Source organism: Urtica dioica, chromosome 2, assembly GCF_054948205.1.
Source record: "Urtica dioica subsp. dioica isolate 48M chromosome 2, U.dioica_male_clone48M_v1_H2, whole genome shotgun sequence".
Classification (NCBI taxonomy): Eukaryota; Viridiplantae; Streptophyta; class Magnoliopsida; order Rosales; family Urticaceae; genus Urtica; species Urtica dioica.
In genome coordinates, this window is record NC_142757.1 from 54,744,617 (window position 1) to 54,760,075 (window position 15,459).

General features: G+C 36.4%; 2 protein-coding genes across 2 annotated transcripts; both read right to left on the reverse strand.

Annotated features, from left to right (window-relative positions):
• Positions 1 to 1,595: 1,595 nt before the first annotated feature.
• Positions 1,596 to 3,531, reverse strand: LOC149405790 (MATE efflux family protein). Its single transcript, XM_089604476.1, has one exon. The coding sequence runs from the start codon at positions 3,397 to 3,399 to the stop codon at positions 1,825 to 1,827; it is 1,575 nt and encodes a 524-aa protein (XP_089460602.1). The 5' UTR covers positions 3,400 to 3,531; the 3' UTR covers positions 1,596 to 1,824.
• Positions 3,532 to 10,963: 7,432 nt separating this feature from the next.
• LOC149405791 (sugar carrier protein C-like) lies at positions 10,964 to 14,234 on the reverse strand. Its single transcript, XM_089603959.1, has 4 exons — positions 14,102 to 14,234; positions 13,675 to 14,000; positions 12,142 to 12,771; positions 10,964 to 11,510 (listed from the first exon to the last, which is right to left on the reverse strand). The coding sequence occupies exons 1-4, from the start codon at positions 14,232 to 14,234 to the stop codon at positions 11,058 to 11,060; spliced, it is 1,542 nt and encodes a 513-aa protein (XP_089460085.1). The 3' UTR covers positions 10,964 to 11,057.
• Between the last annotated feature and the right edge of the window lie 1,225 nt (positions 14,235 to 15,459).

Genomic DNA, 15,459 nt, shown 5'->3' on the forward strand with positions numbered 1-15,459 from the left:
CAACGGTTACTCCCATAAGTCGCATAGTCCGAGTAGATTGCTTGAAGTCACCGAAAACAATATATATCCAGCACCGAGCCCGAGTAAGTTAGAGTCTAGGGACACTGAAAGAAGGAAACACTCGTTCATAAGGAAAGAACGAAGTCTACCGAGCAGAATTTCGAAGAGAAGAGAAGCTAGTAAACCAAAGACTAGTCAAATAATAAAACATGTGGCCACATATAAAACTTAAGCAAAACGCAAACGTCGACGGTTATTTCGAGCACATGAGAAAATAATCACCCATTATAGGAGCATTTACAAGAAAAACCATCAGGATATGGGTCTGGTCAACCCACGTATTTAACTCTCAATACCTATATACATGAGGAAACGACAGAAGCAGAGACATGCACAACTTTATACTCAAACTCTACCAGAAAGCTTCACTATCATTCAACATCCTTAATTACATTCTATCTTTTACTAGATTCGTCTGTATTTAGAGATAATACTGCTTAGAAATTAATTCTTAGTGGTCGGCACCTTATTGCTCGATACTCATTATTTTTTCCGGGACAAGTGTTGTAATATATTTGTCTGTCAACGGTAACCTAGCCAATTAGGTTCGACTCGGCATGCAAATGACAAAAGGTTCGAGCATACGGCTTGAGGACCACACGGAGTACACACCGACTTTATAATTTAATGACTAAAAATTACCAAAAATATTATAAAAGATAATAAAGACTAGTCAAACAAATATTAAAATACGGCGAAAAACTATAAAGATAATAACCAACCAAGCATATCATCATCAAATCGAGGGGGGCTAATCACCCCAGGATCCATATCATCAACACCTTCAAATAATTTTTTTATTTGTTTTTCCTATTTGCAATCAGATTTTATTATAAAACATTCGGGACTGAGTGCTAAATTTGCTCGAGGTTTCAAACTCTCCCTAATTTGTTAATCGAAAACACAACTGTTGTAACTAGTTTTCATCCTCAACATATGTATGTTGTATCTCTGGCTATTTAATTAGTCAACCTTCCATTATAATTAGCCATTAAAGATGCACTATAATACCAAAGTCTATAGCATCAAAGAAGCAGTTGTACTTTTTTTAGATACTGCCACGTGGACCAATTCTCAGATTTTAGGTGAGTGAATGTGAGGGAAAAATATCATAATGGAAGTACAAACTTATTCATTGGCGACAAGAAATATTGCAAGTTGGGGTCAAGTAGGGATTGAATGACCACTATATATGGTCCATCTCCTTTGTTAGTTTTTATTTTTTTGGTTCATATTAATATTACTCACGCCAAATTCAGGTATTCATTGTTTTGTGTCCCATACGTTAGTTACTACTAGAGCAGTTTTTTTTTTCTTGGAGAGGGATAGTTAATACATATGACAAGGCAAAGAGATAATGTTTTTGTTTTGTTCCCATTTAATGTATAGGGAATTAATAAGCGTATGGTTCGGAAGAAACATACAGAAAAAAAAAAAAAAAAAAAAAAAAAAAAAAAAAAAAAAAAAAAAAAAAAAAAAAAAAACTCACATACAATACAAAGGCCAACTGCAAAAAAGAGAAAAACAAAAGAAGATAAATAAACTACTTTTCATTAGAAATATATTCCCTACCATTTTACGAACAATCATATATAACCCGTACTCTTCATCTTCTCTCTACATGCAACAACGACTCACGATAATAGCCACTAATAGACCTAGTTATCATCATCATCATCATCACATAATAAAAATCAACAAATTACATCAAGAATTATCATAATAATAATAATAATAAAAATCAATAATTCTTCTTTTCTATGGTCAACAAATTTGGTCAAATGTACTAGTCTCCTCTTCTTCTTCTTCTTCTTCTTCTCCTCTCAACTTGACCTTGACACTATCATCCCCACCACCCTGACCCGACCCGGTTAGCTCTTCGGCCCGTCGGGCCTGAACCTCCCAGTCGGTCCGACCCAAGACCACGAGCATCGAGGCCACGCAAGAGAGCTGGGCCGAGAGAAGGCCGAGCCAGAGGCCGCGAAACTCGAGCCCCCGGAAGAAGCCGAGCCACACCGCGACGGGCATTCCGATCAGGTAAAAGCACGCGAGGTTCACGCGGGCCCCGAGGCTGGGCCGGGCCGACCCGCGGAGCGCCCCGCAGCAAGCCGTCTGCGGGCAGTTCCCGAGCTCGCACAGCCCTATGATCGGCAGCGCCGAGGCCGTCACCGCCGCGATCCTCGGGTCCCACGTGAACATCCGGGCCCACACGTCCCTCACCGAGTAGGCGAACCCGAGAGCGGTCAACCCGAGCCCGAACCCGATCACGATCCCCGTCCGGGCCGCGAGCTTGGCTCGATCGGGCCGGTTCGCCCCGAGCTCGTTCCCGACCCGGGTCGAGACTCCGAACCCTAGCGAGGACGGGAAAATGTAGATCAACGACGTCGTTTGGATCAGTATCCCCATCGAAGCCACCGTGGCCGTCGGATCGGAAAGCAATCCGCAGAGGACGATCATGATCTCGTACCACCACCACTCTAAGCAGACCGAGACGCAGCTCGGTACGGAGAGGCTGAGCAGAGAGCCCCAGCCACGTAGGCAGTCCGAGGAGATTCCCGGCCACGTGGACACGTAAACCCTAGAGACTGTTACGTAGACTAGGAGAGAGAGGACGAGGTTGAAGCTCGTCCAGACGGCGGCGACGGCGACGCCGGGGACTCCGAGGCGGAGAACGACGACGAGGAGGTAGTTGATCGGGAAGTGGAGGAGGAGAGCCACGGCGGCGCAGAAAGTCAACGGGAGGGTGAGGGACTGGGATCTGAGGTAGATTCGGATGGGGTGGAGAGCGGACTGAGCGAGGAGGTCCGGGAGAGAGAAGAGGATGTAGGATTTGGCCACGGCGGCGATCTCGGGGCTCTGGTTGAAGAGGATGAGGATGGAGTCGATTTGGAGCCAGATTCCGGCGATCGGGAGCGAGGTCAGGATGAGGAGGAGGAAGGTCCTCTGGGCGGCGAGGCCGAGGAGCTTGAACTTCTCGGCGCCGAAGGCCTGGTTGCAGATCGGCTCCATTCCGGCGGCGAGGCCGGAGAGGACGGAGTAGGCGGTGATGTTGGCGAAGGCGACGGCGAGGGAGCCGCCGGCGAGTTGGACGGCGCCGAGGCGGCCGAGGAAGAGGACGGAGATCAGGGATCGGGAGTAGAGGAGGAGACCGGTCAACGCCATGGGAATGGAAATCTCGGAGATTCGCTTGGACTCTGTGACGATCGGAGATACGAAAGAGAGGAACGCATTGTCGTTCTTGTGATTGGATTTTGTCAGAGGTGTTGGGGTTTTGGGGAGCAGAGGAGTGACTATGTTGTCGTTTTTGTTGGGTAAAGAATTCGCAGTGGAGTGACACATTTTTATTGAGAGAAAAAGAGAGAGAGAGAAGGGTTTTGAGTTGAAGAGAGAAGAGTAGAGGAGGGGATTTAAATAAAGGACTTCGATATGATTTTTTTTTTATTTTTTTTTTTTTGTTCTTAGATTATTGGAACGGCATGTTTATGGTGGGGGAGAATATATATATATATATATATATATTTGGGAAGAAAAATGTAAGAAAAAATAGAGAGAGAGAGAGAGAGAGAGATTTATGGATATTTGAAGAGAGGGACTTGAGTGAGTCTTGTGCAAATTCCAAACTGATATCTCATATATTGGAAGCGTGTAAGCGTCCTTGTGTGACCAAACTCTTTGTCTCTATTCGTTTGGCCTCTAAATTTGTAAGATAAATTAAATAAATAAAATATCGTTCTCATGCTTATATATTTAATTATTTATAGTCTTTAAAATTAAATATATTGATTTTTCTAAAGAAAAATTGACAAAAGTAACAATTTTTTAGAGTTAAGAATTCTAAAAATATTAATATGCCAATTACCTCTTAAAATTTTGAAATTAACAATTTTTTTTAAAATTTGAATAGTTTCATCCATAATCAAGGGTTTTGCTTTTTTAAATGTTATTGTCGAACTTGACTGAGTGCTATGACAACAAAGAATATATGAGACGAAAAAAATATATAAAATTAGGGGACTGAAGGAAATTGGGAGAATACGGTAAAATATATTAATAAAAAAATATACATGTACAATGTAAAATCAGTATTCTTGAAATATAAAATTTCGACAATATTCTTGAAATTAAGTCGCATTACTTGGGGTAATTTCCTAATTGATATTTAATAAAATGAGAAAAATAGTTATTTTATTGATTTATGGATATATATATATATATATATATATATATGAATATCTTTTCCGAAAAAATAGGACTATATATATATTTTTTAAGACTATTTTTATTTTTAAAAAAGTTATTCTATTATCACAAAATTCTTTGTATAGTACCGTAGTACGGTTGAGCGCGACATAATTTTGTATTTATAGTAAATTATACAGCTGCTATCGTAAATGTCATTGCTTTTAATGTGTGTGTATATATATATATATATATATATATATATATATATATATATGATATTGTTTTCTCACTGTGAAATTTTCCCATAATAATGTGTAGAATTGTCGTACTTTAAATTATGATGGTTCAGAGCGTTTATTGGGTGGGAATCTGTGTGTTTGTGTGAAGATTGGACCGTTTAAATAAGCTGACACACTACAATTAATTCCCTCAATATTAAAATCTGTGCTTGACTTTGGTGAAACCTCCAAAATCCATTTAAATCAAAGGTCAACCCGGACGTTTTTGGTCATTTTTATACAATTACATTTTGAACCTAATTACTTCTTTTATAATCATATTTATTATTGTAATGCATGCATATTAACTTCTCTTATTTATAAATCGCGGAGCAGATATTAAATTCTCTTCCTTCTAATATGGTGAACAATACATTGTTTTTTTAAACAAAAGATTGAATTGAATACAATTTTCTTTCCTTAAAAAAAAATTATATTCTTATATATAGATATTAAATACATTGCTTTTTTTTCAAGTAAAAAAAAAACAAAGAGGAAACAAATACAATTTTTCTTATTAAGCTATAAAACTAATAAAACATGCAGATTCCTCCACTTTATACACACGTGTCAAAGTTTCATTGAGAATCTGTATACTTGATTTGATAGCGATATTTCAATTAATCCTCATTTTATTAGTGTGATTATTGATGGTAATATTGAAGTCGTACTATACCTTTATAAATTGGTTCCCCTAATGTCGTCACTACAAATTTGGTAGCTAATTTGATTCTATATATTCTCTGAAAATTAGAAGAAAACAAAAATTAATGAGCAATCGAAATAAAAGGGAAATAAATTGGAAAGAAATAGAATTCTCAAAAAACAAAACTCATTTCCATTGACAAAATATTACAAAACTCGTGGCTCAGTTAGATCAACAGAGTTATCGATCACATTAATTTAGTCGGCAAATGATGATATAAATCGTATAAATTTCGTGGACAGTGACGCTATTGTTATTGGCAGTGGCACCATAGCGAACAAGTGCTATTTGAAATTAAATTCATGCCCACCCAAATAAGGAAAGAACGGTAAGGAAAGAAAAAAATGGAAAACTCTACAATAATGACAAACTCTAAATCGTCCTAAAATTTGATATTTATTAACCCGAAATTAGTCAACTACTAATTATAGTTAGGCTTACCTCATTTAAAAAAAAAAACTCAATATGTATATTAATATGTTTGAAGTTTGAGAAAATGGCGGTATTTTGATAAATTTTAAAAAATAATTAATTAATTTTTATTGTATTTATATATTAAAAAATTGATATATTATGTAATATTTCTAGAATAAATTATGTAATTTATATATATATATATATATATATATATATATAATATATCCTCTCACCAGAACAAATGGAGGCATCAAATACATCAAAAGTCGCACCTAATAGTTTATTAGGTGCGACTTTAGGTGCAACATTGTCGCACCTAATAGTTCATCGTTAAAGGTATTAGGTGTGACATGTAACACCTAAAAGTGTCCATATTAGGTGTGACATTTTTCGCTGCGACATGTCGTACCTAATTTCGCACCTATTTTGCTACAAAAATTCTTGAAATTGACGGGTGATTTCATATTGGGTGCGACATATAACGCAGAGCTACGACACGGAGTAAACGCGGAGCTACGACGTGGGGCTGCGGGAAAAGAATGAGACAGTGAGTGGGAGAGTGAGAAAGAGAGTGTGAGAGAGGGAGACTTACAGTGGGTTGGATGGGGACGAGCTAGACTCGTTGCTTCGGGCGGCTGCGAGCGGGGTTGGGCCGAGGAAGGCTGGGCCGGGGGTTGGGACGTCTGTCGGTGGCTGGGCCGGAGGGGCTGGACCGAGGGGCGGGCCGAGGGGTTGGGCCGAGCGGTGGGCTGAGGGGAGGGTTGGGCGGCGACGCTGGTCGGAGACATAAAATGAGATTGAGAGAGAGGGTGTGAGAGATAGATGGGCTTACCGGAATTGGCCGAGGAGGGCTTGCGGGAGGAGGACGGCGAGCGGGTTGGAAGGGGATGGGACGTTCGTCGGGGGCTGGGCCGAGGGGACTGAGCCGAGGGGCGGGCCGACGGGGTTGGGCGAGGGGGCTGAGCCGAGATCGCCAGAGAGGGAGTTGCTGAGAGAGAGAGAGAGAGAGAAATCGACTGAGGAAGAAGAGGTGTCGGGTATATATAACCCTAAACTTATTCGGATATTAGGTGTGACATGTCGCACCCGGCGCGCGTCGCACCGAATATGAAATCAGACAGCGCGCGCGTCGCACCGAATATGAAATCAGACATCGAAAAAATTTTGGGGGGATTTTTCAGACCGTTTTAAATTTTGAAACCTTTAGGTGCGACAGTCGTCGCATCTAAATGTATTAGGTGTGACGAAATCATATCCAGTACGACACTGTCGCATCGAATACCACTTAACTTCAGCGAAAAATTTAGTTATCTGGGTGGGTATCTAGTGCAACATGTCGCACCTAATATGAGATTAGGTGCGACTTTTTGGTGCGTTTCAATTATTTAATTTTATAAATAATAACCTTGATCATAAAAATCATGATTATTTTTCTTAATTTCTATACTAAAGTCTCACAAGACATTCATACTTTGTGATTTTTGTGATTCCCCACAATATCGAATTCTCGAGGTTCTTAACATAGTAACAAGAGAAAGTTGAGTCGAGTATATCAAAATCTTACGTATTGGTGTACAACGATTGATGCAACTCTTTCCTAGGAAGCTTTCAATATTTGTAGGAAGTAACTAAAAGCAAATACTAATTGTTAAAATGTAAGGTCCTTCAAAGTCTATTTACCAATAGAAAAAAAGATTGTATTAAAAATTTAACATTCAACTCATCCTACGGATCATGATGGAAAATTATATACAAAAAGAAAACATATTTTAATCGAGAGTAAACATTTAACTATTTAATATATTCTCTTCTTTATAAATAATAATTATATTAGCTAGTGTAAAATACTTGGTTTTTTAAATGATGCGTTAAAAAAATATCAAAAGGAAAAGCCTAATTAAATCTCTTATAATACCAAATGAATCATTTACCTAATTATAAACACCTATATATAGAATAAAATGTTCCATACATGTCAACTTCATAGATATATCAAACAACTGCAATCATATCATATTCATTTGACTAGCTTCAGTCGACATATATATAAAACAAATAAAACACTAGTACACATTACAATTACTTATGAGATAAATCTACAGATATTGTGGGAATAGTAAATACACTCGAATAAGATAGGGTAGGAGTGGAATAAACATATAGATATTATAGCCGTATTTAGTATGTATATATATTTTGATGGACCTAGTCCAAGAGAGAGAGAGAGGTCATGAGTTATAAGGCATATATTAATATGGTCCCATTGGTTTGGCTTTTGGACGGTGCATGAAAAGGTAATATTCCCATAAACTTCGTATACGACTCTACTTTGTGATCTTCATTACTCAAATTTTTTTCCATTCTCATTAACGCTGATACATATAAACAAAGTTTAAAAAAAAAAAAAAAAAAAAAAAAAAACAATGATAGTAACTGTAGTGCTTATTATTTAGTACTATGTCCTATGTATGGTTGAGGAAAAAAGAAATAAAAGTACTTAAAAAATATGATTGAAGTGATAGTACAAACATGCAATATTATATATCTAGGATAATAATGTTTATTTCTGAGAGTCAGTGCGAGGGAACTCATTTAATACTTCGGTTCTTTTTATTTATTTATTTGATCGTTTTTGCATGTGGATATTCTCTCAAATAGTTTATTTGCTATAATTGCTGTGATAACTTTTTAAGTAAAAGATAGAAGATTTCCAACAATTTCGGCGCTCATACTCACCTTTTTTTTCACCGCTGTTTATATATGTTCAAAAGACATAACTTCACGTGAGCTTGTACTTTTCGTGCACATTATGATTACTTACATTAAATACAAAGACCAACCAATGACATAATTTCAATATGATAGTTAACAAATACTTTGCGTGTGTAATATAATATATTATCCTATCAAAAATTTTAAAATGAAAATTGATCATGATCACGGTAATAGTCTTGCTTTTTCATCTCTAATTGAATGCTACTTTGACATTTCTAATCACAAAAACGATCATTGTTGCGCAACTTCAATTTTTTTTTTTTTTTAATAATTTTGTAAGTTGTTTATGCTTGCCATATTTTTTTTATATTTATTTTAGAAGGAGAGTTAATTAAATTAAACTTAATTTCAAAGGGTGAAAATTTATACCAATGTGACATCACTAGTTGGAGATAAATGCCTTTACGGCTATTACGGCATGCAAAGAGATTTGATCACACAATATTGGAAAGTTCTGTCAAGTTTGAATTGGTCATATCAAATGGTTATTATAACTATTACTATATAGAAAAGTCAGTCAAGTCGTCAATGCAATTAAAAAAAAAATAATGTCCAATATTTAACCATGAATCGTGCATAGACTAAACCAACGTAATAAGTCCATAACCAAACGTTAGTTTTACGTTCAACACAAGTTGGCCGATATGCAAACATTTCTTCATGACCTAGAAGCTCGGCGGGACTGAATGATCTTGAGAATTATGATAGAAAATTAATTATAATTCCTGTTATAACAATCGAAACAACATGCCTAAATTAAATTAAACTTAATTTCAAAAGGTGAATAATTGACAATTTTTTTGCCCTAAAAATTTATAAATCAGCCCCTTGATTTTTTTTTTTTTTATTATTTTTTTTGCATATTAGTCATTTAATAACCATCAAATTATCAAAGTTTTGGGACTACATGCTCTAATAAAAATATATTAATATTTGAGATAGCTCATAAATTTTAAGAGCCACGTGACAAATAAGTTTCGTTTATAATTAATTATTAAAGAAAACAGTAGAGGAAGAAGATGATGGCTTTGTTAAGGACCTCACTACGTATACATACCTACTTATATTTCTATAATTCTCTTACGTCACATTAGTGTGAAATATGAATGCATTTAAAGAGTAACACACGGAGCTTTGCTAATATTGCTTGAAAGCAATGAAATAGTAGTGGTCGATTTCACTTTCCGGTCAAACTAAAATCCACTGAACACAATTTAGAACAGCTTTTCGTTATTGACCAACTCCAAATTCTCTAGAAAGTTGAGACACCATCACTTTCAGTTTCAAAAAAAATTTGCGTGAAGAACATTCTAATTTGCTAAAATTTGATTTCTTCTTAGCGGAATCTTGTGGGCTTTCCTAACCCACCTAATTTATAGGAACAAAAAAATAATAATAATAAATAAATAGATAATAAAATAAAGGAAAAGACACCCACACTTTTGTAATAACCCATAATGAATAATGATAGAATATAAAAGTTGTAATATAAAGTTGTCGTTTCAATTAAACTCGATCAAGTCAAGTGGATTTTGACATCAACGATTTGCCTTTACAAAAAAAAAATACCACCCATGTATGTAGTCTTTGTTTGAGACGGTTGTGCTATTTTAGTCTTCAATGTAAAAGGTCGATCATTTGTGGGTTATTCAAAGATATTAGTTGACTTCAAGCTTTTTGTTTTATTTATTTATCTTTATCATGCTTAAAAAGCGTGCTCTTTACGTTCACATTATGCAAAGTTATCCATTTTCGTCGCCAATAAGTAACGACTGGTCAAAGGCGTTAAATGCTGTATAGAGTTTTAAACATTCTCTCTACTGGTTTCTTTCTATATCTCCACCATTTCATTGGTCTATTAACAAGATTCGTGCATCGGAAGAAACGAAATAATAAATAAAATACGATAAAGGAATATATGTTGTGTTTGAGAGACGTACGTGGTCGAAGATGTGAATAGTTATTATTTTAAAAAACTTTTGTCAATTTAAATCACACAATATTCTCAAGGTTATCAACATCTCAGTTTGGCCTAATCACATGCGTTTTTTTTTTTTTTCCTTTTTCCTTTTTTTTTTTGGTTAGTTTCGACGTATGATTCAGATTTTGTAGAAGACATTGCACATAAAAATATCCGTAAATCATGACATATAAATTTAAAGAAACATCATAAATTTCTATCACATCCAATTTCCATCAAAGCCCTGGATGTCGCGAACAAGAAGAAGTGTAGAGGAAGTGAAATAAAATGGCGGAGCTAATACATTGTAAGAGAAAATGGGTCTGAGATTTGAGGAAAACAAAGAAATAAGCTCAAATGTTAGAAAAAATAAAGCTAAGGACGTACAAAAGAGTAGATACAATGTTCAATTAGTATATTTGTCCAAATTATACTTTAGTTGAACATTAGAAAAATGTTATTACCCAGGCAAATTGGCAGATAGATAGGCCCAAGACTTAAAAAATCCACTCTCTTATTCAATATCATTCCATGCACGTTTAAAAAGAACACATTTAAACATGCATACAGTCTTATTCAGCTGAAAAATCATGAAACATAATAAATAAATAAAAATGTAACCAAAAAAACAAAAATTCCACTTAATTATCATAAGACATGAAATTATAAATTAAATTACTCAAAGACCCACTTGTTTGACCTCTTCTTCTTTCTCGTCCTCGTAGTAGCGCCTCCAATACGGGTGTTCGCGCCACACGGCGGCCATTTCCTCGATTGGGACGCCTTTTGTCTCTGGCAAGAGCTTGTAGACGAAAGCGCTCATCACGGCCACGAAGAACGCGAAGAACACGAAGAGTCCGAACCTCATGTGGCAAAGCATCGCCGTGAAGATTTGAGCGATGGCAAAGGTGAATATCATGTTCACCGAAACGTTCACGCTCTGGGCCGCGGACCGGACCTCGAGCGGGAAGATCTCGCTCGGGACCAGCCACCCGAGCGGGCCCCACGACCACGCGAAGCCTGCCACGTAGACACAGATCATGACCACGAGGCCGTACGCGTACCACTTTGGGAGCTCCCCCGGGTTTCCGCTCACCCCGAATTTGGCCGCAATCGCGATCGTTATGATGACCTGGAAAAGAAATTTGGTTTTTTTTTTTTAATTATTATTGATTTGATCACTTGGCGTATTAAAAAGTCTAATGAATCAATCAAAACATATAGCCAAACTATTATATTTTTAGAACACTTAATTGAGTTATTTTCTTAAATTATTGAATAATAAGTAGAATACAAAATCTAACTATGTCACGAAGTTGAGTACCGTGACGAAGTAGTATATAATGACGAGAGAGAAGGATATGAAGTACGACTAAAAATAATTTAGTACTTTGTCTAGTCAATTATCATTATGTGCTATATTTAATAAGATAGATATTAAAAATAGTAAGACCAAACAAATATTGAAATTCATGTACGTATGTTATCTTATATCTAGTACATAAGAGAACATTAAGGATTAGTATCCAATAAAGATAATTTTTTAGAGATAAAAGACGGATATACATGGGATCCGGGGGGTCACGTAACCCCTAGATTTTTTAGTCCATTTAAAAAAAAAATTACCTTAAAAGTTTACAAATTAGCCTCACTTGAAATTTTGTTTTTCAAACTAGCCTCCTGTTTTTTTTTTTTCAAATTTGCCCCGGTAAGCTTTTCTAGATCCGTTACTGCCCACAGTAGGTAAATATTTTAAATTTTACCTGGCAGATAAACATCTGAGCACCACCTTCAAGAAACAGCTTCCTCCTCCCAACCCTATCAACGGTGAAAATAGACACAAAAGTGGCCAAAGTGTTGACAAGTCCGGTGACCACCGCGGAGACCAACGCCGCTCCGGCGCCGAACCCGATCGTCCGAAACAAAACCGGCGCGTAAAACGTGATCACATTCATCCCCGTGAGCTGCTGAAACGCGGGGATCGCCACCGCGAAGGCGAGCTGAGGCCTGTTCCTCCGCTCCAACAGAGCCTTCCACGGCCTCGTCACCGCCCTCGCCGCCTCTCCGGCGGCCGCCATCTCCGCCAGCTCATCCGCCACGTCATCGTCGCCGCGGAGGCGGGCCAGTAGGGCCCGCGCCTCGTCGGGGCGGCCGCGCTCGAGGAGGGAGTTGGGCGTGTCGGGTAGGGTCAGGGCTCCGGCGACGAGGACGAGGGCGGGGACCGCCGCCCCGCCGAGGCTGAGCCGCCACCCCCACCCGCCGGAGATCCGCGAGAAAAAATAGTTCAGCAGATTCGCCACCAGGATCCCGATCGTTATCGTCAGCTGGAACAGCATGTTTAGGGCTCCGCGGTACCGCGCCGGAGCGATCTCCGACACGTAGATCGGCACCGACTGTGATGATCAAGGACACGTGTGTCTAAATTCCAGTTTAAGAAGAGTTTAACATAAACTATAGATTAAGGAGACATCAACTGCTTAGACTAAAAATCTATAGAAGGAAATGAATAAAATTAAAAGGGAACAGCATGTTTGATTAGGGCTTCGCGGTGTTAAGGAGTTTTGTTTGATATTTATATATGCGTCACTAGCTAATTGAGCATATATATATATATATATATATATATATATATATATATATATGCATGGATTTATAAATTTTGTTTATTAATTTTAAGACCTAAATATTACGTGACAGTATTATTAGTTAATTAGGGCACATCAGGGATTAGTTTATATGAATGAAGGTAGCTTTATGAACCATCTCACTCCCTAACCAAGTATTTTTTTCTTTTTTATCAGACCAAACGAAGCATATTAATATTATACTCCACAGTCACTTAACAAAAGAAATGTAATATTATTATTATTATTATTATATATATTTAAAGCCTAATAAAAGGAGAGAAAAGTTGTTGATTTTAAGTTCATAATATGAAAATAAATATTTAAAGTACGATAAGAAACAACCTAAAAAAATTCAAACTTAAAATTTTCAACAAATGGAGGAAAATAAGATGGAATTTAAAGTTCAAAAGGAAATATTTAAAACTTCCATGGGAAATCAAGACTTTAAATCATTCGAAGGATAAAAAAAGAAAATGAAATATTTTTAAATTTCCATGAGAAATGACCTAAAAGAAGTTAAAAACACTCAAATGATCAACGAAAAAAGAAATGAGAATAAATTAAGAATGCAATTCACTCAATATCTCAATACACTATACCTAGAAGTGAGTAACAAAAACCAAATAATCAACACTATGAATTAAAAAAAAAAGCATAATGTATTTGAACCTGGTTAGTGCATCCGATTCCGAAACCGAGGAAGATCCGACCGACGATGAGCATCCAAAGACCGGAGGCGAAAGCATTGAAGAGAGCTCCGCAGAGGAAGAGAACTCCGCCGCAGAGCATGGTGATTCTCCGACCCAAAACCCTAGTTATCGTCGACGAACATATCGACGAAACCAGCGCCGCCAAGTACAGCGACGACGTGAAAAGCGTCAGCGTTTGGCTGTCGTATTTGCAGTACTGATCGTCCGACGGCCGGACCATCGATTCCTTCACGTACACTGCCGGAAAAAACTTCTCCAGGAACGAGTCCATGGACGTCACTCCACCTGATTATTTATGTAAACACAAGTCGTTTTTATATAATTACGTCGTTTTTTTTTGGGGAAAAGAGCGACGTTGAAACTGAAAGTGATGTGTATATTATTACCTGAAATACCAAGATCATATCCGAAAATTAAACCTCCTGAAGCTGCGAAAATGCAAGTCCACAAAACCCTAGGAGTGAGATTTCCAGGGTGCTCTTTACTCTTTCCGGTTTCAACAGCGAAACCACCTGCCATTTTTTTTTTCGAAAGAAAAAAAAAAGTTGATGAAGGATTAGGAAAATGTTTGTAATTATGGGTTGAGTTTATATAGAGAGATAGAAGGATAAAATACATTAGCACGTGTATTAATTTCCTTCGAAGTTGTTACAAATAATTACGGGGAAATAGTTAATTTGTTCCGAGGGTTTTCGCGGAAAGAATGTAATCTAGTTTTATCCAAACGTGAAATTAGCCGATTAGTTTTACATTTCTCTCTCCTAAACGTGTCATTGCTTTTATCTTTTTTGCTCACTCAGAGAATCAAATAGTATACAATTAATTAATTTTGTTTTTAAGCGATAACAAGGATATTAATTTTTACAGAGCTTTATCGTCAACTATAGCATGTATATAGTACGTCTCATTACAAACGAAATTTGTTTCTATATCATATTGGATTGTTGGACTTAAATAGTATTTGGGCTTAGGAATGACAAAAGGATCCATCTATGTTGAATATGTCCAGATATTAAATGAAACTAGTTAGTTGCCTGCGCGTTATCAACGGGTTAATTTTTATATCTTAGGATATAAATTTAGTGTTTGTCTAATAAATGAGACGATAATTTTTTATTCTTTTGAAGTGATTTTTTTCTTATGTTATAATAATTTGTGCTTGTATTGAACTATAAATAAAATAAACGGAATTTATTTCTTAAAGTAATTAAGCTTGATTTTCTCAAACATATATATGTTTATATAGACTTTATCTAACTTTCACATCGGAAAGCTGAATATAAAAGAACTTACCTTCACAATAATTATTTATTCACATAAGACCTTCAGCGTGAACAAAAAAATGATTTTTTTTAATTGGTTAGAGAGAGATATATTTGTGTTGAACATACTGATGAACATCTAACAGTAACAATTTATGACATCTAAACATAACAATTTCGTATTTGATACGAAAAATCAAGCATAATAAAAAGAACAAAAGATATCAAGGTATCTTCATCGAATTATGTCGCTAGTATCTCCAACAACGAAATTTTGTAAGTTATCACCTCTGTAAAAGAAGACAATTCAAAATCAACAAAAATAGTAATATAAACTTATTTATAGTATGTAACTAAAAACTTTGTTTCCAAATTCAATAACAAACATAATTTAGATGATGTTTATTAGAGTCTTAATTATATCTATGAACAAATATTTCGAACTCACATTACTATTATATATAAATAAAAGTAGTAGTCAC